Source organism: Schistosoma mansoni, chromosome 3, assembly GCF_000237925.1.
Source record: "Schistosoma mansoni strain Puerto Rico chromosome 3, complete genome".
Classification (NCBI taxonomy): Eukaryota; Metazoa; Platyhelminthes; class Trematoda; order Strigeidida; family Schistosomatidae; genus Schistosoma; species Schistosoma mansoni.
This window is the reverse complement of record NC_031497.1, coordinates 6,814,371-6,838,713: the sequence shown is the minus strand read 5'-3', so window position 1 is coordinate 6,838,713 and position 24,343 is coordinate 6,814,371. Positions and strand designations below refer to the sequence as shown.

At 34.1% G+C, this 24,343-nt stretch overlaps 3 protein-coding genes across 3 annotated transcripts in view; all 3 read left to right on the top strand.

The window, feature by feature from the left end:
* The first annotated feature begins 1,189 nt into the window (after window positions 1-1,189).
* Smp_075130 (putative guanine nucleotide-binding protein beta 5 (G protein beta5)) lies at window positions 1,190-7,945 on the top strand. Its single transcript, XM_018799058.1, has 8 exons — window positions 1,190-1,302; window positions 1,332-1,468; window positions 1,501-1,542; window positions 1,584-1,660; window positions 1,712-1,982; window positions 2,019-2,256; window positions 5,143-5,309; window positions 7,631-7,945. The coding sequence occupies exons 1-8, from the start codon at window positions 1,191-1,193 to the stop codon at window positions 7,640-7,642; spliced, it is 1,056 nt and encodes a 351-aa protein (XP_018650884.1). The 5' UTR covers window position 1,190; the 3' UTR covers window positions 7,643-7,945.
* Window positions 7,946-9,837: 1,892 nt separating this feature from the next.
* Smp_162700 (hypothetical protein) lies at window positions 9,838-12,146 on the top strand (the record flags this gene model as incomplete). The annotated part of the gene is made up of 2 exons (XM_018799057.1): window positions 9,838-10,005; window positions 12,045-12,146. The coding sequence occupies 2 exons, from the start codon at window positions 9,838-9,840 to the stop codon at window positions 12,144-12,146; spliced, it is 270 nt and encodes an 89-aa protein (XP_018650883.1).
* Window positions 12,147-15,329: 3,183 nt separating this feature from the next.
* Smp_075140 (hypothetical protein) overlaps window positions 15,330-24,343 on the top strand; it is a gene marked incomplete at both ends in the record, with an annotated part of 16,465 nt that continues 7,451 nt past the window's right edge. Inside the window, 5 exons of the mRNA XM_018799056.1 lie at window positions 15,330-15,416; window positions 15,456-15,561; window positions 16,340-16,559; window positions 17,503-17,628; window positions 19,903-20,143. Coding sequence (XP_018650882.1) covers window positions 15,330-15,416; window positions 15,456-15,561; window positions 16,340-16,559; window positions 17,503-17,628; window positions 19,903-20,143 — 780 coding nt within the window. The remainder of the gene's footprint in view (window positions 15,417-15,455; window positions 15,562-16,339; window positions 16,560-17,502; window positions 17,629-19,902; window positions 20,144-24,343) is intronic.

The following is a 24,343-nucleotide window of genomic DNA, read 5'->3' as shown; positions in this document are numbered from 1 at the left end:
TTATAATGAATGTTGAAAAGCTTTGTGGGTTTGAACATGGAACTGCCCGCTTCACTATGACTGTGCCACGATCTAAATAAAGGCCGATTCACTGCTAGCCTAGTTCCTTCTATCAATAGAACGAGGGCTACATACAGGCACGAAAGATGCAGATCGTGTGACAACGCTTGCATGACCGAGCAACGCAGTTCTGGTTCCGTGTTCCCACGTTGAGTTATATTGGTCTTCATCAGTCAGATGCCCAAGAGCCAGGGTAGATTTTTGATTGCTTTTGGGAGTTAACCAGCAATGTGTTCGCCTTTTACAGTGTAAATAAAGAACACTGTTATGTATGTGATTTCAATTAATACTGCTGTATGTCCCACAAATATGTGGCGATGCCCGAGTAAATCCGAATCGTTCACTGGAGAGAAAATATCTTCCACAGGATAACTTAAGTACTCCAAACTTGAGTAGCCCCATTTCAACAAACTTTACGCATGATAAACAGCTCACTGATCACTACTTGATGTCCCCAAACTTTCGATTGCATTAAGCCACGCGAGTCTGTGCACTGTACTGAGATAGTCTTAGTGTACTTTAAAAAATGATTGTGGCCGCTCTACTTCCAGCGTAGGCGAGTAAATATTTTGCAAATTTTCTTTCAGCTGTTATTTCATCGCCATATATTCATTTTTTGTTCCTAATGTTCACGAGTGCTTAGATGCATTGGTATGGAAATAGATCATACTTTCTACAAATTTAGAAAGAGAAGTTACACAAGGGTGAGAATCTGAGGTACTACTTTTAACAGATGGTAAGTTGATAAATACAAGAGAGGATATCAGGTCCTGTTAAAATATATCATAACATAAATCAGTTTCAGATGAGTCCACTGAACAGTGAAGGCTATTTGCCAATTCCTCAGTATTCGGCTGTTTTTTCCATAACAACATGGTGAAGGTTCTGATGACAAAGAGATATTTGTCACAATCAAGAGCATTACCTCCAACAATCAGTGCTTCCCATCAAAATTTCTGCTTACGTATTACTGAAAGCAATTTTAAACGAATCAAATCCATTTTGTTGAAACGAGAGTGATTTTAAGCTGTTTGGGATACGGAATGATAACGTTTGGATTTTCAAACTAACTGTGTTTGTTTTGTGACATCATATGTGTTCGTTTTATCCTTTTTTACTTTTGCCATTTGATGGCGGGTGACTCAGCTGATCAAGGTCAGGGCGACGCACAGCTGATCCAGGAGGTTGAGTGCTTGAAAAGAAAGCTTGAGGACGAGCGTAATAAGCTTTCTGATGAAGACCGTTAGTCGCCTAAAAGTCTTATTCTGTAGTTGTCACAGCTAGTCAGCATCTAGATGCAGTACCACCTTTAAACATACGAATACGACGAGTACTGAAAGGTCATCAGGGTAAAGTATTGAGCCTCTCGTGGTCTTTAGATAAACGGCACATAGTAAGCTCTTCACAGGTAATGTTTGGATTCTTACTATCATTGCTTAGGATGGAAAAATTCTAGTTTGGGATGGTTTTACGACATCTAAAGTATCGGTCATATCGAGATTTTTACTTAACCAAATTTGTAGGAATACTCCATATCAATGCCTACCACCTGGGTAATGTCTTGTGCATACAGTCCTTCCGGAGGTTTCATCGCTTGTGGGTTAGTTAAAATTGTTATCATAGCTAGTTATTCATTCGTGTTTATTTCCAGTGGGCTTGACAATAAATGCACTGTTTATCCACTTCTTTCGGAAGAGGACCCCATCCTTAAGAAAAAGCTTGTAGCAACACATACTTCATACTTGTCTTGCTGTTTATTCAACATATCTGATCACCAGCTGCTTACAGGGAGTGGAGATAGTTCATGTGTCTTATGGGATGTTGAATATGCACAAATAATACAAAGTTTCTATGGTCATTCTGCGGACGTGCTAAGCATTGCACTATCACCATCAGAATTCGGAAGGACATTTGTTTCTGGGGTAGGCGGTTGTCACTTCTTGTTCATAATTCTCTAGGGATGTGACAGGTGTGCTAACGTTTGGGATATGCGTACAGGACAGTGTGTTCAAGTATTCCAAGGTCATGACTCTGATGTCAACAGTGTCAGGATTTTCCCTAGTGGGGATGCATTTGCTACAGGCTCAGATGATGCAACCATCAGATTATTTGATCTGCGCGCTGACCGTGAAGTTTGTGTATACAAGAAGGATAGTGTAATTTTCGCATGCAATGCAGTTGACTTCTCCCTAAGTGGTAAGTTCAGATTTGCATAAGATTTTGTGCGAAAGCCTTCTGTCCCTATTTTGTAAATAAGAACAATTGGGATGAATGATGTAATTTGGAATATATATATATATATACTACACGCCTGTCGGTATCCCAATAAATATTTGCAAAAAGTATGACTTTTAGACCTTACTGATTTTCAACAACTTATTGTATCATACAATCGCCTTTTTAACCAGATCAGAATAAACTTTTGAAACCAATTGGTTCAACATTTACACGAAGCAATACTTGTGTAGTAAGGTCTAAGCACCAATCCAAAAGAACGTAAATTTTGATAAGTGCTGTGCCACGAGTAAAAAATGAATTTCCTTCTACAATCGAATGTAATCCGGAATCTCAACGCCTATTATCTCATATGCAGCCTTTTATAATGTACCACTTTGGTAGTCTAAAATTGATTACTTAGTCCCGATTGATTCTCAGAAGTTCTACGTGTTATTTCTACATGTTATCCCTCATTTCCTTGTGCTTCCATTTTTTCGATTATTTTCCGATTAAAATGGAGTTGAAAACCAAGTGTTATCATAAGTAGTAGCCAGAAGCTATATTTATATAAAGAGGAAAACATGCTGATATGTTGCTGATGACGCCGGCTAGTTTGTCATTTGTTATTTTCACCCCCTGAGTCCTAATGTAGGATTAAATTAACCATATCAGTCGATCAGCCATTATCAGCGTACAGAAAGGCATAATTGTGCCTTGGTTCAAGTTGCTGCAATAAGTTACTGCAATATAGACCATAAGTTTTATATAACAGTTTAAAACATCAGCTATTAAAATTAGATTTTCCACCTTACTCCTAAACTGAGTAATCTAAAAACACCACTCATTTTACGCTTACTACGTTTTTAAAACACCTTTTACTGTTAGTAAGATTGAACTAATATTTCTTAGACATTAGCAAGAAAAGGACTAGGAATGGTAAATGGAACTTCTAATTAGCTAAATAATGTTTGTTTCAGATCATTTTTGACCGTAGATTTGCAAGTCCGAACCTTGATGTATTTCATTTTTGACTGTCAGTATTCTTAACATATAAAAAATATTAAATATTTAAAGGCAGCATTCGTTAATCTCCCGTGGTGCTTCACGGACCAAAGTCTGAGTTCATTTAGTGCCCAGTTAGTTTGAGATATCCAGGTATCATGTTGGTTTTGTATCTCTAAATGGCACAACTCTCCTAACCAGCAGATAAATAGTAACTTTAAATATTTGTTCATATGATGTAATCAAACAATAGTAATCATTCATTGGTGCAATAATAACGTTTATTTTGTTTATCGGAATCACGGGGTTATGAACGCTATCACTTGACTGCGATGTACCATAGAGAAGTTCATATCACGTTTCTGAACCGTGTCATAGTATGGCTAGGATACCTGACACTCACATTACGTAATTTAATATCCCATATTTTTTTTGAGAAAGCCTAGGGAAAGAATTACTCAAGTTTTCTTGAAGGCTGATTATCGTAGGACCTCTAAGAATGTCAAGAAATTCTGATCCATATGCTATATAGTCAGATTCTAACCACAACAGCTCAGTTATGTGGTTTTTCTACATGGCCCTCAAAAATTTTAGACTTATCCTCCTCCTTTTTTGATGCTCTTCATATATATTCATGACATTGTTTCTGTGGTTGACATTTTTATGTTCCGCATCAGTGTCAATTTGTCACTATATATGTCATGTATGCGCACCTTCGAATTTCGTTAATATCTAAAAACGTTTTACATCCCAGTTGAAAATCTAAAATGCTCAGGTATTTCATGCTCAAATTCATGCACTTGTGATGCCTTGTATTGTTTGACTATAAATGGTGATAGTTAGCATGTAGATTACTTAAAATACATGTGTATTTGCGCTTGTCTTACTTATGATAAATGCATATCAGTAACGGGATGATTTCGATGTGTTAGCCGAGAGAAAAAGTCAAACGCCTTCAGTTTAAGTGTGTGGTAAACTGCACTTTTAAAGATTTAGTTGCGCTATTTTCTTACCCGAAGTAAGAATAGGTTAGAGTATAAGGCAACTTGATCATCAATATCAAGCAATACAAATTCTCACGGTATGGTTTGTAGAAGGAGAGAATTGAACTGAGAAGTATCTAGATCCATTTTTTTATAACCTCCGAAATGAACTTGCCTACTCAATAAAATTTGTATGTATTTGAGTCTGGTAAAGTTCCTTAAGTAGTGTTTAATAAGTCTTGATACCTATACGCCTAACAAATTCTGGTCAAAAACGTATTTTTTCTCAGTTTATGGGATTCGGCTGAGTCTTGCAAGGAATCAAAGTCTTATCGTTCACAATAATATCATCAACTACCTTCAAACTCAAAGCATTCAAATACTTTCAGACTTTAAAAAATTATTTTTTCTTTAACTTTCCATGTAGTAATTTCATCATAATTTAAAATATTCTAAGTCTCCTATAACTATTTTTGTTATACATGTAAACCGTTAAGCTAATCTACACACCGCGTTAACTACATTGACATGAATTCGTACATTGTGTTTGATTTTGATACTTGACTGACGCTCTCCACTGTGATATTCTCCATCAAACTTGCCTGAGACATTTGTTATGACACTTATAACCTTTTGCTCTCAGTATTTGGTTTTGCTTTGCAGTTCATACTTTATGAGTTAGATTCGTGCGCACACCTATTCTCATTACGTTTTCTATCCATATAATTGTAACCCATATATAAGTGAAATGTCTTGCTAATAACCAAAAATATGAGCTGAAAAGTTTTAGAAATTCGAGAATAACATACTATCCTTAGCTATTTGAATACCATTTCAATGAACTCGTGCAACTATTCAATCACTTTGATTTTTGTTTTAGGTCGCCTATTGTTTGGTGGTTATAGTGATCATGCCGTGAATATCTGGGACGTACTCAAAGGTCAACGTATTAATATCCTCTATTGTCATGAAAATCGTATTTCAGCCCTACGTGTCAGCCCAGATGGAACAGCTATATGTACTGGAAGTTGGGACACAACTTTACGGGTGATTACTTTTTTAATTTTTTAAAAATGGAAACTATTGTTTAAAATAACTGAAAAAATGTTCTTTCGCGGGACTTCTGATTGGTAACTCAAGTTTTCTACCTTCAAGTCTTAATCCGTAGTTTCAGTATGCTATAATTTTAATTGGGAAGCCACTATTTGAATCGAAAATGCTACAACTCGCTAGTTAGTATTTCCGCTAAACTACTGTCACGTTTGTTTCCTCTGATCTAATGTTCAATCCAAGAATATGACTATTGGATTGGCTCCGAATAGAAAGTCTGCACCTACACACGTGGTTCATATTAGCTTCGCATCATGGTTCTTGATTTAATGTTGGCATTGGATTTTGCCGAAATAAAGCTGGTTGAGTGGAAACAAACGTTCCACATCTGTCACTCATAAGTGGTACGACTCACAATCACAACAAAAATAATGATCATTCGTATACTCATTCTCGTATACTCATCTCGTAAGCATTGAAGAATCCTCTGGTAACCAGGGAATAATAATGAATAGTATTATCTTTGTACATCTTGAAGTCGATTGATTTATACATTAGATCCTCTTCGGACACAATCAGAATACGACAAGTCATACCTTAATGTAATTATCCCCAAAAAATTATGTATTCGAACTAAGGAGTCACTTTTAGGTTTATAAATATTAACGATATGTTTGTCAGTTATCATTTGAAATAGGATATTGATAATAACGAAATAGGACTTTAAATTCAGGACAGTAGTTTGTTTCTAAACATGATACTTGATACGTGTTAAAACACATCCGAGTCGATTTCTTTGAATAACAGTCAGTGCTATTTGTTTTGTGCCATTTTGGTTGAACAGAATTTTTTTATAGAATTGTTGTTCGCTAGAGTTTAAGTAATATACATACAGAGTATATAGTTGATCCATAAGAATAACTTCGTGTCTAGTTCAATAATGGACTGTTAAAGTAGAATAAGAGACAGAAATTAAATGTAAATATTGTTTTAGGAGCTACAATTTAAAGTATATTCCTATTAATGAGGTACTGAATTAAGTGTTACAAAACTCTTGGAAAATGCAATCCTAAAATGTATTAATGTTCACCTTAAAGCTGAAGAACGGATTACTTCAGATTTCTTAACCATATTTCATAGGTTTAAGTCTTTTATTATGGCTAGCTGTTCGAAGTATCCTTCTGCGCTTTTTGTTCTTAAGAAATATTTTAAACAATGGTCAGTTATTAGCAATCGAAAATGCTAACAAACTATAATAATCGATCTGTGAAGAGAAAAATTATGAAGATGAAAACTCTGTATTTCACTCAGTGTCACATCCCCTATCTTGTAATATTTGCTTTCGTTCTGTTTAATAAATTCGTCCACACTTACCACTATTAGAATAATATATTAATGTTGGTGTATAATTGTCGATCCACATTGTCAGAAGGGGTATGTTTGTGGAGATTTTAGTAATTTTATGGTTGGATTCATGAGTCAATTGGAGCTAGACCACCATGGGAAACGTGGAAGCACTGGACAGCCGTCTCGTCCTATTGTGGGACTCCCCAGCAGTTCATATCCACGATCTCGCCTCGGGAGGTTCGAACTCAGGACCTAACAGTTTCGCGCGCGAGCGCTTAACTTCTAGACCACTGAGCCGGCATCCAACGGTGTTAGTGTCTAATCATATGCTCACTAGTGACTGGCTTCAAGAGATATTGCCTGGAGTTCTAGTGAGAAGCAGTGACCAGTGGAGTTCAACCGGATCTGTTGTAAGATATTAACTCACTTAAAACAGTGTTGGACGGTTGCTATATTTCATGGATTGATTGGAGTTAGACAATAACGCCATTGGATGCCGGCTCAGTGGTCTAGAAGTTAGGCGCTCGCGCGCGAAACTGTTAGGTCCTGAGTTCGAACCTCCCGAGGCGAGATCGTGGATATGAACTGCTGGGGAGTCCCACAATAGGACGAGACGGCTGTCCAGTGCTTCCACGTTTTCCATGGTAGCCTAGCTTCAATTGACTCATGAATTCAACTATAAGCTTCACATAGTATTAAATTCGTTTTCTTATGTAAATTAATGTAAAAAAAATCATATTTTCCATCCACAATATTCACATATTAAGTAGGTAATGAACCACGCCTACTGTAAGCTCTAAAGGAGTTCGCAATATCTTTGAATAAACTGTGCGTGAGCCTAAAGTAATTTATGTATTCGCCTCTTTTACTCATTGCCATACTAAAACTTTACCGATTTTGATTACAATTCAAACATGATATATATATTAGTTTACGTCCTTAACAGTTAATTATAAATTTATATTTTACAGATTTGGGCGTGAAAATTTCTTTGTTCATTTTTTTACGGAAAAAGTTTCATGAACCCATGAACTCATTGAATAATATACATTCGTGTTACCTGACATTTTAATATATTGACTTCCTTTATTCTTGCATTTATTAGAATAAACACGGATCTTTATTTATTTCAAATATTTCCTTCCCCCCCTCATTATTTGTTCACATTTTTGAAACTCTTTACATGTGATAATTTACTTCTTATTTTATGTGTGTTATTTTTTCTAGATTCATATTCTATTTAACTTCATTATTACTAGTTTTCTGTGTATATTAGATAAACTTACCATATTGCATAATGCATAAATTTGTTAAAATGCAGCATATTTGTTTTGTTTTATGATTGTGAAGACATACATTAATTACGAATAGTTAAGGTTTGCTTATTTTTGGAATGGGACATTCAATAATTTGGGCGTCTATGTGTTAATTCATATGAAACCTTTTATTTTCACTTCTATTATTATTATTATTGTGATCAAGTACGTTATTGTTTTAATGTATTTAGTGATATTAATTGACGAACCATGTTTTACACATACTTCGGTTTAATTCATTATTTGTGATTTATTACCGTTTCAATGTTATGTTTTAATTCTTGTTGTAAAATACGGTACCAGACGTTGATAAATATATATCAATTACGACTATCAAGGATAAATTACTAAAACTATATTTTGGTTTCCTTTGCGAATGAATAGTATAATGGATAAATGATTTTCGAGTACGGTAATAATATAAAAAATATGGTATGGGAATATATATTAAGCCCCTTAAGAACTTATATTGATTAGTGTTATTTGTTGAATGATGTTTTGAAAAAATGTAATTTGTAATTTTACCAAGTTAGTAATTCAACTACTAATCGTACAATTCACTGTTTGATTTCATCTCTACTAAATTAAACTCGTAGCATCTTCTGACTGCAATTTCACTGAACAATGACTTGACAGTCGACATATACTACCACATATGTTTTGGAGAACCAACAATTTGTTTTATCCTACTACTTGCGAAATTATATATAGGAACAGACCAATTCTATGTAATGTTTTTCTCTTCCTTTAGTCTATTGTACCAAGTTTACTTACTGTAGTGATATAACTGATTCTATGCACTTAGGCTGTGTAATTTACATGACCTAATTGTATTAACATGAGATTTCAATGAGTTAAATACTATTTTCCTGTGTTAACATAATTATGCTTACATTAGTAATTGTTTACATGAAGATTTCTACCGAAATTTCCAGTACCTGCTTTGTGGTATTTTACATAGTCACTGCCAGGGAAGTCCTACTCACTGCCTTTTCTCAAACCGGGTGTTGTTTAGGAAATTGAGAGGACGAAAAGCGAATGTCTGGCGCTGTAACCGGGTTGGTGGACACGGGAAGTCCACCTAGGGGAGTTGGAAAACCTTGATTCCAAACCAATCGTGCACATGGACTACAGGATCCTGAAGAAACAAATGTGGTATGAACCTATTGTTGGTTGCCGGCTACCATGGGACTGCATCTCCTAACGTTCCTCCACTGCCCTGTGAATCAGACCTCTAGGTCAAAGGCTCGGAGAGTGGCCTCCTAAGAAAGCCACCTGGTTCGGTTTGGGTGCCCGGACAATATTCCATCTCTCACATAAATGGAATAACTTGTGGGGCGCATGTTTATGTGTTTAAATAAGTAAATAGTTTGCGTTAATGACGCTTGGATTGTTATATTGGGCTTCATCATATATATATATATATACATTTGTTGAATTTCAATCCTGTGTTTTGACTCAGACATGTGAAAAGGTGCAGACAATTTGAGCGTACTAGAATTCCTATATAAATCCCATTATAAAAATTGGTTGTTAGGTTTATAACTGCAGTCTAAGTGTTCGAACGATCGTTATTTGCATTTTACACAAACCGTTGGTTTGCTAATATCTTACTTGTAGCCTTAGTAAGTTTTCTCTCCACTAGATATTATTTTTATGAAACTTTTAACTGTGATCAATACGCTCAGGTGTTGTGAAGTGCTTACGCTCCTATTGAGAGCACTTGATTAATGAAACGTCCTGTCCTTAAATATCAGAAACTATTACTCTGTGATTTAATCTAAATCCTTAAACCTTTTCTCCTTTGGGTATGACTTTTATGTTAAATTTTGACTGTATTTTTTACAGTGAAATGTAGTCAGATGAGTGAAAAGACTGGTTCAAGTCAGATCTGTTTTACTTTCGTCTCAACGACCTTCAGTAGCTTGACCAAAGGCGAAGGTTCAATATCTGGAGTTCTTGAGGCAGACTGTCATGGATTTCTGGTTTGCATATATTTGAGCGACCTGCTAGCAAACATACTTCAAACTGTATGCAAAATCAAATGATAAATGTTTGGTTAGGTGTTTCGGAGCATAATACAATGCAACATAAAGTATTATGATCCTTTTTTTGTCCATGTGACTGGATAAACCTTAATATATAATCACAAGAATCCAACAAATAGTTTTTTTGATGAGATGGGAAAAAACCAACTTCTTCATCTTTTAGACGACTTTACCATCAGACGCTTATGGCGAACCGCAAGCTTAGCTTCCTGGTTAATATTACGTCATTAACATTTTTCTGTCTAACTGTGAATTGTACTAGGGCAAGTACATAAAGCTGGTTCATTATATTTATTTTCATTACTTTTCAACATGAACACTTCACTTCACAGTGTCTTCATTCCCTTATGCCTTGTCATTTTATAAAATCTTGTCTACATGGTTAAAGTAATTCATATACTGTGTTGTTCTCACTATATATATATTGACAAAAGTTTTCAATTTTTCTAAAGGGTGATACGTAACTATTGCTCTTTGGAATTTTACTACGTGACTACTCATAAGTTAGGTAAGTGTTTAATTATAATTCGCCGTTTGACGTATGACTAACCGGCCTCCAATATTTATTGGTGAAGAATAACTCTAGAGACAGTAAGAGAAAGTATATTGATTACGACTGTACCAAACAGTAAGGTCACCAACAGTATCAGGGTTTACTGTAGAATCCATTTTCACGTTACTGTGAGAATATGCATGACAATCCCTCCATACATGTTTTTCTTTATGAACATTACGTTGTTCTTTCTATGTATCACCACTTGTATTGTGTCCTGTATGTATGCATATTTTGTCTCGCTTTTTGGCTTGGCTGTAATTATTATCACCATATTGTTTATAATTTCTGAAGTGTGGTCGATTCTTGGGTGTCCTTGGGGTTTTTGGTAAATGATGCTGTTATATCCAAGTGAGAATAAATAAATTGTAACAGTTGGGAATTGCTTATGGACTAATATTATACGTATTTTCTTATTGTATGACTGTTAAGTGACTATATTATATGTATATTCATATACATTACATCACATTTTTTTAACTAACATATTAGTTACTGTCATATGATATACTAATTGTAGGAAGCGATTTCCTACAGGTGCAACTCCAAGCTATACTCTGGACTGTCGAGTACAGAGTCTTGGTTTCGCCAAAGTCAGAACATGTAAGCTATTTGGCTTAATAAACTTATCTGTTTCTAAAATGTAAATTAACAACGTTAGTATACAAATAAACAGTACAGTCTATTACATACGGAAAAGGAGAGACATAAATGACATACCGAACAATAACTGGAGAATGGGAGAAATGAGTCAACAAGGCAAATATTGTTTTAGAATGAACATCAAATTGTGATTGGTGGATAAACAAGACAGTCATACAAGGTCAAAGAAAGTTAGTGTGGTAGTGAGCGTTTCACCTTATGATTGGTGTGTTCGTTTGTCGATCTCACTTTAAACTATTTTAGGTTGTCTCAAAATACTAGTCACAATTTCTCATATTCACGGTCACATTGGGTTTGATCTTGCGCAAATGTTATCTTCTTTTTTATGGTTTGATGTGGTCTGACTTGACGTTCTGGACGTAACAGGAAGTGCTAGATGGAAACCGAACCAACCAGAACTCGAGGCTGCTCGTATTGGTGTATACGTCTTTATTTTGGTGGCATAAATCAGTGTAAGTAAACCGGCAATCGTATTTCGCGATTATCGTATGAGCATAAGGACATAACAGTTTCACGTCTACTCTACTCAAAATTTCGAACTACGAATGCTGCCAAACTTAATTTTTAATTGGTTCTGTTTGATCCACTTGACTGATTTATCCATGATGAGATAAATATTTACTTTTTTAATGGTAAGAAGGACTAATGTTTCAAATGGTAAATGATTGAACTAGGAGCTATCTACTCAGCGACATTTCAGTGTTTTTAGGACGATAACGTTAGCCATGTGATGTGATAAACGTTTTCTTATCACTTGTGAATTTTTTAATACATTTTTCTAATGTTTAATCTCTTATATTTCTAGTTTATACCCCCAGCGTTTGTTGTTGTAAAAGTGGTAGCGGCTGCTGGAAAAAAATTTCAGGCGTATTCTGTCTCAAGTGAAATTATACGTATCTATTCATAACCTTTCGTTCACACTCCTTTATATAGTTTCGGGTTTTACTATAAAGCATTATTTGTACAATGCCACTTGTCAACACACTCGTCTAAGGTGCATTTCAGACAGTTCTCTGCTCCAGATCTAGCCGTAGTACAACTGTTTAGGACTTTGCGGCTACTCATTCTGCAATAACACTAGATGATGAATAATGTATACTCTTCTTGCACGTTGCTCACCAACAATCCATTCTTTATCTTCTCATTCAGCTGGAGTAAGCGTATCACCTGAGGACCAACCGACTTACAACGTAATTAATGAGGCATCAATGATGCTTAAACCGTCAATTCATTGACAAGATCTGAAAACACCCTTATTTTTGATGTGCCTCTCAAGACCACTTATTGCTTCAATGATTCATATGACCACAGAATATTTATGCTGATGAATATGCACAGCAGAATATTATTTGAGGGGATATTTCTAAAATGTCTAAAGAAAGAGCCGACCAGAATTGACATACTTTATTAAGCCATGACCAAAATGGACCTCATAAACTTTGAAGCGACTTTTTTAGGAAGCTGCCTCTAACTGATTAGTGAAAACGAGAAAAACCGACAGCAATGAAGCAGATTGGCGGCAAAATAAAATAACTTTGAGAAATCGCTTTGAGAAATCACGCTATTCTCTCACACGAAGATTTTAACTACAATCCATCGTAGTATTAGGAGCTAATATGGGTTTCATCTACTAATGTACCATGTATTTCTCTGTTCCATTAAGTCATCAAATTTTCTTGAGAGTTGAAGTCTGATCGCTTTGATGTCACCTTATTTCTACATTTGTTCGGCATAATATTCACTGTGCATAGCGATGAAGTTTTTTCTTACTCCTGGAAGAAACCTGAAAGAGATGTAACGTACGTAGTTTTAAAGGTCACAGCTCATATTAAGCGCTTTTATTTAGTTATTTTGTAACAACCTAAATTTAACTATTGCACTAGGTTCGTACTTTTTAACAGTCTAATTTTAATACGTTATTGCCAATTTTGGGTCTGATATGCCTTCACCATGCTCACAACTTGGACACAGTATAGTTTTCGAAGCGATGATAAAATCTATGGTTTCAAAGTACAGTATTACTGTTTAAACCTGATAAGTAACTCACCGGCATATCCATACGAATATTCTGCCGTTTATTTTCCTTGACTTTATCTACTCAATCACGAATGTATTTTATCAGCGAGCCAGTTTCGTAAACTATTGATCCAGCATGTAAAAAACAGTATGCTTGTGTGGCGGTAAATAAATCCCCAAAATAAGTAGCTCTGTAAGTGTTTGGCATTGGATGCTGACCACATTAGTTTTGATAGACACATTTAACTGAAGGCGCTCGGTCATGCATCCGCACCAGATCACGAGTGAGAACGCCGTGCCCAACTTCTCTTGCGATCGCTAGCCAGTTAAGATCAGTAAATCCTCGATATATTGATGACCTATCAAATGTATCTTAGAACCTCCTCGCTTCTGACATTATATCTTACTAGGTGGACACGATTCGATTATATGTGTAACTTGTTAAAGTATTGTCAAACTACAATACCCGTTACATCTTCACCTGCTGTTATTGTTATGTAGATCTATTGAAGAGTAATTTTGTGAGGTGGCGTTGAGAGATTACTGCTGTGAACGTGAATGAATAGACTCATAGCTATGATTGGAACGGATCGCATGACCGATGACGTAAATACGGAAACGAACGCTGGTTATGTGGAAATTACCCTCCAACGGTGAATTTATACAGCTATCACTACTGTCAAAATATCTAAGCACCACTTAAGGTATTCTTATATAAAGTGAAAGGAAATCAGTTAGCTTTCTAGCACCACGCAATTTCCGGTATGGGTAGTTTACAGAAATGTAAATGCAGATGTCACATACGATACTTATTTCGCTGTAAACACTAAACTCTACTCTTAAGGCTAGCTGTCTTAAATTGTTGGCTGCAATAGATCCTTGTAAACAGATACGGAATGGTGGTGATTGTAACCAGTCTCAGTCTTTAGCAGTCATGATAAAGTTGCATTTTAAGTAGCGAATAAACTTCACCTGGTAGCCTTCCTGTAGTCGAGTCTTGAAAGGAAAGCGAATAAAACATCCTGGGGTTTTGAACAATTTTACCCATGTTCCTCAGAGCATGAGTTCATACATTCTTTCAGAAACGCGTTTCAGGCCAGCCGTGACGAATCCTTGTCAAAATCGATTTGTGAATATTTTGTAATTAAGGGTTTGCAAATGCTCTTTTATAGACTTTTTGGAAGCAAAATGTTTCATAGAATAGAAACTTGAGAATGGTGATGATTTGGCTAGATTAACAGATGATGGCTATCGTTAATTTAATGTTCTGTCTTGATACATTCTGTTAATATTCTTCATTCACCAGAGTGGAATAGGAATCTGATTGTCTGATTTCGTCGAATCCATGAAATGTAATTCTTACATAACCCAACACATCTATAACTCAATACGATTCCACACCTTGTTTTTGCTTCTCCTGGAGAATAAACAAAATCTCACGAGAAAAATATATAATTAAGATAACAGAATGGACGTTCGGACCTTGTGAAAAAATCTTATTCACATCCTCAGCCTATTGAGCATAATAATTTTTCAAAGTTGGTTATGTTGGAATCGGAGGATGTTTAATGACCAATCTAGAGTCTAATGGTCAATCTTCGATAACAGATTGCTCTCAGTTTGACAATTTTAAGGCGTCGATGACCAGATAGCGCTAGCTACGCAATTTCGCTAGCGTTCGTCTTTACTTGTACTATCCTTAACCACTTGTTGATTGAGGTATGACCACCATCTGTTCTGCCATTAAAGCCGAAGGGTTTTATATATCAATGTCAAGGTTATTGCTAATGTCATAAAATTGAACTCTTTCAAACTGTTTGTAACATTTACGGAAAACTGAGTACTGTCTTTCTGGATTCTCTTTAATCCCATTTCATTTATATCGCTTTGCACTTTGAAGTTTATGACTCTCTTGAGACTTCATATGTACTCAGCGTTTCCTCTTTACAGATTTAAAAGCCAGTATTTGTAACACTTAGTACTCAAACGTTTTCGAGTGTTCAGCATTATAATGAGTGGATTATTCTCACAGCTTTGCCACACCAGATATTAGCAGAACATCAGACAAATAGATATGTCGGAATCTCTGAATCAGTTGGCGAAATCTGGTGCGTTTCTCATTCTTCATGAAAATTTAGAGCGCTGGGCGTCTTCATATCAGGTTTGATTAAATCTTTTAAAAGTGATTTACAAATTTTAGAGGAACTCCTGTGACGAAAACGTGGCTATGGGTTGTGAAATTATTGAGCTGAACGCGAGGATCCAAAACCAGCTTTTTCGCCTAATAAGCATCTGCGCTTCTGAAGGTGTTAAATATGCGTAATTTTTTCTGTCTAAAGGATTTTAACTGTGAATTTATTAGACTACGGTTTCTAAAAAAGTTTCTATAAGACGTAGAGATTGGTAATGAAATATTTTAAGCTAAAAAAGGAGTGTCTTGATTTGTAATGCGTAGTTCTATTAAAGAAAGATTACTCTTAATTAGTATCTTGAACGGTACGTTCTGGAATATCTTAGCAAACATTTTGATCACAGAAAGCGGGAGTGCGTATCTTGAATTAATAATAATTAGTTGCATTATTTTGTAATAACTCGCCGATTTGCCAACTGTTTTTAATTTTTTGATGATATCTTAAATTCCATAGGTGCAGTCAATATCTGTATAATCACTGCAAAAATGACAACTATGAAGACCAAAATTCACAAATTTAGTTCTTATTTGGGTCATTCAAGACGGCAAAGTGTTTTTGATGATGAATTTTTCATAAAATAATAAGCCATCCGCAATACTCATTGCTGTTACGAAAAAACACAGATCCATCGGAAACGATAGGGAAGTTGGCAGATTAAGATTTTTGCATAACCGCTTAACATGATCTGTAACTTAACTTGTAGCTAACAGGACTATAATTCGTACTCTGTTTGTCACATTTATCATCATTAAAGTTAGAGAGAGCTCCATGAATACAGTAGAGGTTATTGTATTTGAAATTGGAATCAAGAGCGGAATGGTGTAAAAAAGGAACTTGATTATTTTGAATATCATTATCCGCCTTTTACTACCGATATTTACTTTTTATGTAGGTGGGCCATACGGTGGTGCAAATGCAATCAAACTTCGACTTTTACCACTTCTTGGTTCAGGTAATGTATTTTCTAGTTTTACCGTCGGGAAACAAACATCAAATGCTAATTTGTTTCCACCTAAGACCAATGAATCGGATACTACAAAATATCCCAGGCGAGATAAATATGAATTTGATCTGATTGAAACACGTAAAGAAAACAATCGGCTAAGAGAGCAGTAAGTTATTACCTCACAAATGTTGAGCGAAAATGTGAACTAACCATATATTACTTCACTTGTACCAGATGTCCATAGATCCGTGAAACTAGATGGTTGAAAATATAGAAAAACTAACATATTCTTAATTAAAAAGTGAAACTTTGATCAAAACCCTCCAGTCAAACAGCATAATATAATTCAATGGCTCAACTTCCTTAATTTTATCAAAATTGGTCTTTCTTAAATATAAATCTTTATAATTGTATCCAAACGTTTGTAGATTAATTTTTTTATGACGAGTTTTAGTAAATTTGTTTTTAAGAGTTTGCTTACTTAACATGACTTTCCATTTTAGAGAAGGTTGATGTCATCAAAACAGAAGCCACTAGAGCAAAACAATCGTATATTTTACGTTCATACAAAATTATTTGATAAGTACTTTACCCAGACTTTTAAGCTCTTGCTTAGGACGTTAGATTAGAGCAAAATATGTATTAGTTATCATTTCAGTCATTCTATTCAGATTAAATGATGTCTTACTCGTCAACACTCACAATTTCCACTTCATCACTAATGTTTCTCTATCATTTAATTATAGAATCTCACATCGTAATTTAGTAGTGCTCATATTTCATCGTTATCAAGAAGTTTTAATGTCAATTACGTTAGTATCAATCATTTGTCCATTAGGTTTATGATGTTTTGAACTAGCATATCAAATAAATATAAAATCTCTGATCAAACACGAAATGTCCTAAAGAGTAGGCACATATTAAAATAGTAAACATCTGTTAAACAAAAAAGTAAAACTAGATCCAATTTTTGCTGAGTTTATAAGTCCTTTCATTAAGTCGGCAAAACCAAATCATTAATAATCAAGTAGTCGTATGCATGTTGTTGTAACTTAGTACACTTTTCAAAATCTAAATCATTTAAATTTATTTTTTCTCTGATCTGTCAGAATACTTTCATTGGAGGGGGAAAATGAACGTCTCAAAACTCATATATATTGTCCTAATACAAACGAGTATGATTTTAATAAAGATAATTCTGGATCGTTGAAAAATCTTCCAACATCATCAAAAACGTGAGTCATATAAATCGCTTTTCATACATATAGGCCATTATTCTAATATCATAGATTGACGGTAACTAGCTGCGAAATGTTAGACTAATTTAAAATTAATGGTTCATCAATAAACGACTAGCTACATTCTGTCCAAACAATGTTCATTAATAATGAAATCTGGTAGCAACAGCAGTCGTTTTTATTTCACATTTACTTATACTGGCGTTTCAACGTAAAACTAGCCTATTCAAGAATAAAGTGCAAAAATTTTAATAAATTATCTTACATGAAGTCTATAAACTCCCATAGCTTTGAAGCACTGTTTGTGCATGTTCCGACCACTAAGTAAGTGTTGCCTGGGTTAGAAATAAGATATTAGATAGAGATAGGAAATAGATTGATGAGGTAGTAAGTCATCATCGACTGAGGTAACTGGGATATGTGTTACGTATGCTAACCAACGCCTATCTCGATTGGCTATGTTTTTTGGTGCAGACGTAAGCTGGAAGAGAGATAGGGATGACAAAACCAGGACATGGTATCAGTGTACGTAGTCACTGACAATTAGAATTGGCTATGTTAACAGGTATAGACTACCTGGTTAAGGGCCGCGTGATTATCGTAACCAATGATAAGAAACTTTGAATGACATTGATCCAAAGCGTTTGCAGTGGTGCAAGTGCATCCGCTCTCTGTCTCCCCCCAAATTCTGAAACCCTAAATTCCTCATAACTTTTTTGTCACACTATTTTGTATTTTCTCCTCGAATGGTATCTTTGATGTTTAATCTTTTTCATCACCACTGATACTGTTACTGCACCTAGTATTCTGGAGTTCTGCCTGATGGATTACCATAAAATAGAAAAGTTTGAACCACATGAAATATACTATTCGATATAAAATTGCACTATCAGTTGATTTTTGGCAAGATAATAATGATTCTCTGTTTGCCTTTATATGAAACAATCAATGCAAATCCATTTTAATCTAACCGTAATGATGAACGGTAGTCCAGACCTATCACTACCGAATTGTTGCTAAAGTGTTTATCTTTGAAGCATCCGAGCTAATAATCTTTTTCTACGTTTTTCTGAAACTGAAGATTACGCATTAATTTACATGAAGTATACAGTATTTAATTTGTCAAATGCTTCTAAATTTTATCAAAAATTATTGAAAAACTCGTCTTTTGAGTGATTGACTTATAAACTCCTAGAGCATTTATTCCGATAGCTACACGTGAGATTTGGTCTGATGAACAAAGATAAATGTTTCTTTCAAAACAAGCTGTAGGCTATAGCAGCTTTTCTTAGATAACTTCTGAGCAGTTCTAGATGTCGGTTGAGTTCTTTTTTATGGCATATCTGTTTTGATGTCAATATCTAAATGCATTAAGGAAAGAAACGTCTGAAGTGTAATGGGATTGTGAGGAAATATGCTGCATGACCATCTGTGATCAACCCCACTGAGTTTGTAAGACAAAGGATGAAAGTGACAGCAACTCTCTAAATTTAAACCAACGTATCTCAAAACTTATCATTTGAGGGTATTAGTAGGAGAAGTGGATGCAAAATCTAAGCAATAGGAAATGAAGTAACTGTGAGAAAATCAAACGCCTTACACTCATGTGTTTGCGGTTTGGTTTGCCCAAAATACAAGCCTTCATGTATCTCTAAATCTCACAAATAAAACCGTGGGTTAAGTGCATTCAAAAAACGCAAATTATTCGGAGTTTCAGTTGCCTGACTTTCGAAACCATTTTTTAAGTTTTGCCAAACGAAATTATCCAGCATCTGTCTAACGATTTTCGCCGACGATGAATAACAATTCCACTGATTGGCCTAACTTTCCCACATAAACCTTACATTTGAGATCGAGAGTGGCGACTTTAATACTTTATAAAATGTTCTTACAGAAGCATGTATAAAATCGGAGAATATGTGCGTTATTTCAGGTATTCATTTTTTACTTGCGATTTTTTAGCCTTGCTATAATCATACTGTAACAAAGTACATGAAACTATAAATGCTGGAGCTAGTTTCATAATAGCTCCTTAAAAGAGGCTAATGAATGGTAATATAAAAGTCTAATATTTTAGGTGCGAATATTTTATAACACAGGTAAAAGACGAAGAAGGGATTCAATTTTTGAAGAAAATAACCTCATTTTATATCGAACATTTAATGGGGGACTGGAGTTTGTCATATTTTTTGCATATTCTTCATCTGGCTTTTCTGTTTGTAGTATACTGTTCTGTTCAATAATTATTATCTTTTTTCTGTTTGGAAAAAGGTATGAAGAAAAAGATATTGGACCGCTATCTTTATCAGCTCCCTCAGATTTAACACCGTCTATGCTAACTGGTGTTAGCCCACTAAGTCCCAATGATCCGATCCAAAGATACAGGCAGCACATCTTGGTAATGCGTTTTAATGAATTATTTTCATTGCATCGAGTTGAAGCAATGGGTATTTTAAGGCGTTACATAGACGATTATGAAGCAAACCAAAAAATTATTTTCTATACAGTTTTGGTTAGTTTGAGCATTATTCATTTATAATTAAATCATGCACTTCTACTTCTACAGTTTTATGAATTTCAAAACAACCCGACTTCAGTTATTAGCCTTAGTTCTTTTTAAAATTTTTTTACGTGCAAGTTTGCACGAAATGATTAATGATTAACTGAAGGGAGTTGGTATTTATGATGTAATGGACAAGTATCTTTCCTTTCCTCTAAGCTCAAGCCATGGTTCTTTAGGCTCTCGAATATCGGTTAGAAAGATAAAGTGTAACTTTCTTGACATTGTTATGAGAGAGAGGTTTAGAAAACCAAAAAATATCACCTAGTAAAAAGAAGAAATAAATATACAAATGGCGACTAAAAAATAAGGGTGAAACAATCGGATTTTCAAGATGTGGAAAACTAAATATTTTTGATGATTTTCTTGAATTCATGTAAACTGTATTACATAGGTACTACTTTTTGGTTAATTACCAAACAAGTTAAAATGATTGTCTACGGTCCTCAGAGAGTTTATGATCTCTTTAACCAACCAATTAAGTTGAATTAATGTTAGAGGATAAATTGTATTATATTATGAACTTCTCTACATGTTAAATATTAAAAAACGAAGCAGTTCTCCATATAGCATAAGGATTCATGGTTTATGACACTTTTTACATCAACGTAAAACAACACCATTAATTAACAAACATTAAAAAGTCATCAAGACTTCTATCATATTTATCAAAAATCAGCAATGAATTGGATTGGAAATATAATGCATCAAATTATCATGTATTATCTGAAATCTTTAAATGATATATTTTTTGGAAGATAGTTTAAGTAAAACAACATATTTCAACAAGAAACTTCTTTGGAATTAATCAACGTCAATAATATGTACAGTTTAGTAATTTGTAGACACTATTTTCATGTAGAGATTGCTTTGAATGTTAAACTGACAACCACTGAAGAACCACGAAAAATCATTAAGTTCTGCATAACTGTTTCTTCTTAGTATATAAACTTCAAAACAGTATGCTTGCCTGTTGATTTTAGTTAGACAAATTATTCGAGTATATGAAAACACAAAGAATTAATGAGAGAGTTTCGCCTTTATAAATTATCTGAAATACAAAAGTTTTGGTAATTTAAATGACTACATTGAACTTTTGAGAACCACCTGATCAAGTACAGAAGGATATTAAGAAAGCAAAGTCATATATTCTATACTTTGACGAATAAGTTGTACAATATTTATGATATAATCACTTCTCAAGAATTTGAGAAAAATAAATACTAGGTTTTAAATTAAATTATTCCCAAAGTGCTTCATTTAATGTTCTGGTTATTCAGACAAAACTTGGATGTTATAGATCATTTTTTTAAATTATGAAACGATTTCAAAGTAATATTTTAGGATCTGATAGGCACTGAAAACTGTTTTTAGCTCACGAACTTGACATCGGCAATTCTAATAGCTGCCTATAAGCTTTTTACAATTTAAGTGTGTTTTCAGAAAGAATTCGGTTAAAACAACTCAGTAAACACCATAAAACTTCATGTCCTTGGTGTAAAATGTAAAGAGACAATAAAGCACACCACAAAGTGTAAGAAATATTCAAAAGTAGTCAAATCAAAGAGGCTGCCTCGCAGTCAAGCTAGCAAGAAATACCTGTATAGAATAATAGATTGAAGAATAATTCTAATTTTTGTTCAAAAATTCGCTCTTACTATTATTACAGATTAAACAGTTAGAAAGCGAAAACTCGTAACAGTAAACTGTCTTCAAGTGATTTTATTCCTTTGATGTGGCCAGTAAATAATTCAGATATGCATTTTATCAATACCATGATATCTATGCTCTTAAAATATATCCGAATCATTTTTCCTTAAATTCTGATGACTGTACTGTTTGTGTGCTTTGAGCAGAAATGTTGATTAGTTATCTTACATAACAAGTTTAAAAGTCAACACACAATGTGATATACAGGGAAACATATCATATATTTTAGTCGTGTATTTTATTCTTGATGTGTGGGCGAGAATGACAATGATTGGTTGTCTTGATGAGTCAGACATTAGATAGGATGACAGGTGTTATATGTGTTATATATATTCCCCTATCCTTATTATGTATTGACAGTTATTGATGGACTGTTGTTGATTGACTGTTCCTCGTGTCGGATTTTGGCGTGGAAATATATTGACGTTATAGTCAGGCTAATCTCGTGTTCTTGATCTGAGTTCTGTTGAAGTTCTGTAGAATAGACACTGGGTGGGAATCTAGTGTAGATATTCGTATAAGATAAATTAACGTCCCACATACGTGTAAAAAGTGAAAGGACTGTTATAACCGGAAACCCCTAAAGTTATAAGCAGTATCCTTATTGTTTATAACAATTCTTAAAAGAAAACTGTTTAATTCTTCATCCTTCAGATAAAAATACGGTCATGTAGTCATATAAATTTATACATTAGGTGATATTCTATAACTATTCTGACGACACTTCAAACTTTCTTGATGAAGTTTCGTTTTATTTTTGAGTTGGATCGTTTGGTCAGGACGACACAATGTTGGTTGAAAGAATGATGAAAGCTCCGTAATCAAACCACCTAGCTGAAAGAACGGGACACCATCAGAATCATCCACCTGTGATACATATTTTCTATATCATTTATAAATTTTAACTGACAAGTTTGGAAGCAAACCCCTTAGTTAAATGTTGCAGGTTAAACACCTAAATAATTAAGCTGAAACATTCATGCTGTTAATAATAACCACTAGATGTAGTGGTTTTCTCTTGGTCATTATTAAACGAGAGCTCGTGAATTCTCTGATTTAAGAACAAAAGTGATGCTTATTATTAAACTATTTTCTTCGATGAGGTCATCCCTCATGGAACTGAAAGTTAAAAAGTATTAAGATCTGTAATTTATGGGGTGCATTTGAAGAAATAAAAGTAAAATGATCAACAATGTTTTCCTACGAGACGGTAGACCAGGTGCATTTCGAATAAAGTCTCTAAATTCACGGATGAATGATAAGTATACATACATCGATATCACTCCAAATTTTGAGATATGAGGCATAATTTATTAACAAATACCATCAAACTAGTAAATCTTATCTTAAATAGTATCTCTGAAAGTTGAAACAAGATGAAAAAGGTAGTACATAGATGAAAATGTAATTGCATACAATACTCATCTTATATGTCTAAAAATTGGTATCCATATATTGTTTTAATAAAGTCTCAATCAGATGTTTGAAAAATTCTATTTCTCATATGTGATCACATAGTTTGAACTGTTTACAAACGGAGTTATAAAACCAATCACATGTTATTTCTTTGGGATTTCTGTTCTTCGATGCAGTTTATCAAACTAAGCAAATACTAATGCCAACTCAATTTGTATTATTTTATTAGTTTACTCTTTGCTTAACAGACTCAATGTTGTTTTTTAGTTTGCCATTTTTAGCATATTAGAAAATCAGTATTTATAGTGAGATAGCTGCCTATATATACATTAAACGAGACAGCAATCTGACTAATCTGGGACTAGTTTTATTTTAACTAAATGACACAATGGTCACTCAGAAATGTGGTTGGAAAATTAGCACAGATAAATTGATCAATAATCACTCATTCATGCAAGTACTATAGTGTAATCTAGACATTGATGTTGGGTCTTATCATTCAACAGTTTAAGTTGACCGAACTGAAGTAATGTCCATCGAAATTAAATATATTAAAAAGTAACCCGTTTTTATGTTGAAAATGCTATTAAAAGTAAATGGCAGTCTTTAAAGACACAGACTAGATAATTGAAAAAATCAGCACAAAATATCTTACTACTAATTCACTTTCACTCTTCCACTTTCTTGGTCAATTCTAACATGATGAAATATATGTTAACTCTATTTGATTGCTTGATACATTGATAATCGTGAAAGCATTTACATAGTAGTAAATTATTGAAAAAAGTTAAATTTACAGTTTACATGTACTATTCACTTTTAGTTTGATTTGCACTCTCTGCTTCCAATAATCTAGTCATGTGAAAAGTTAAAGTTACTTTCTTCAGAGAACATAATTAAAGCAAAATTATCTTTTTGGGCTTCCGACTTTACTCATCATTTCTAATTCTCTCTTTCATGGACTATTATTTACGACATGACTTTTTGTTTAAGTGTTATTTTTTTCAGCTTGTTTCGTCTCTGAAA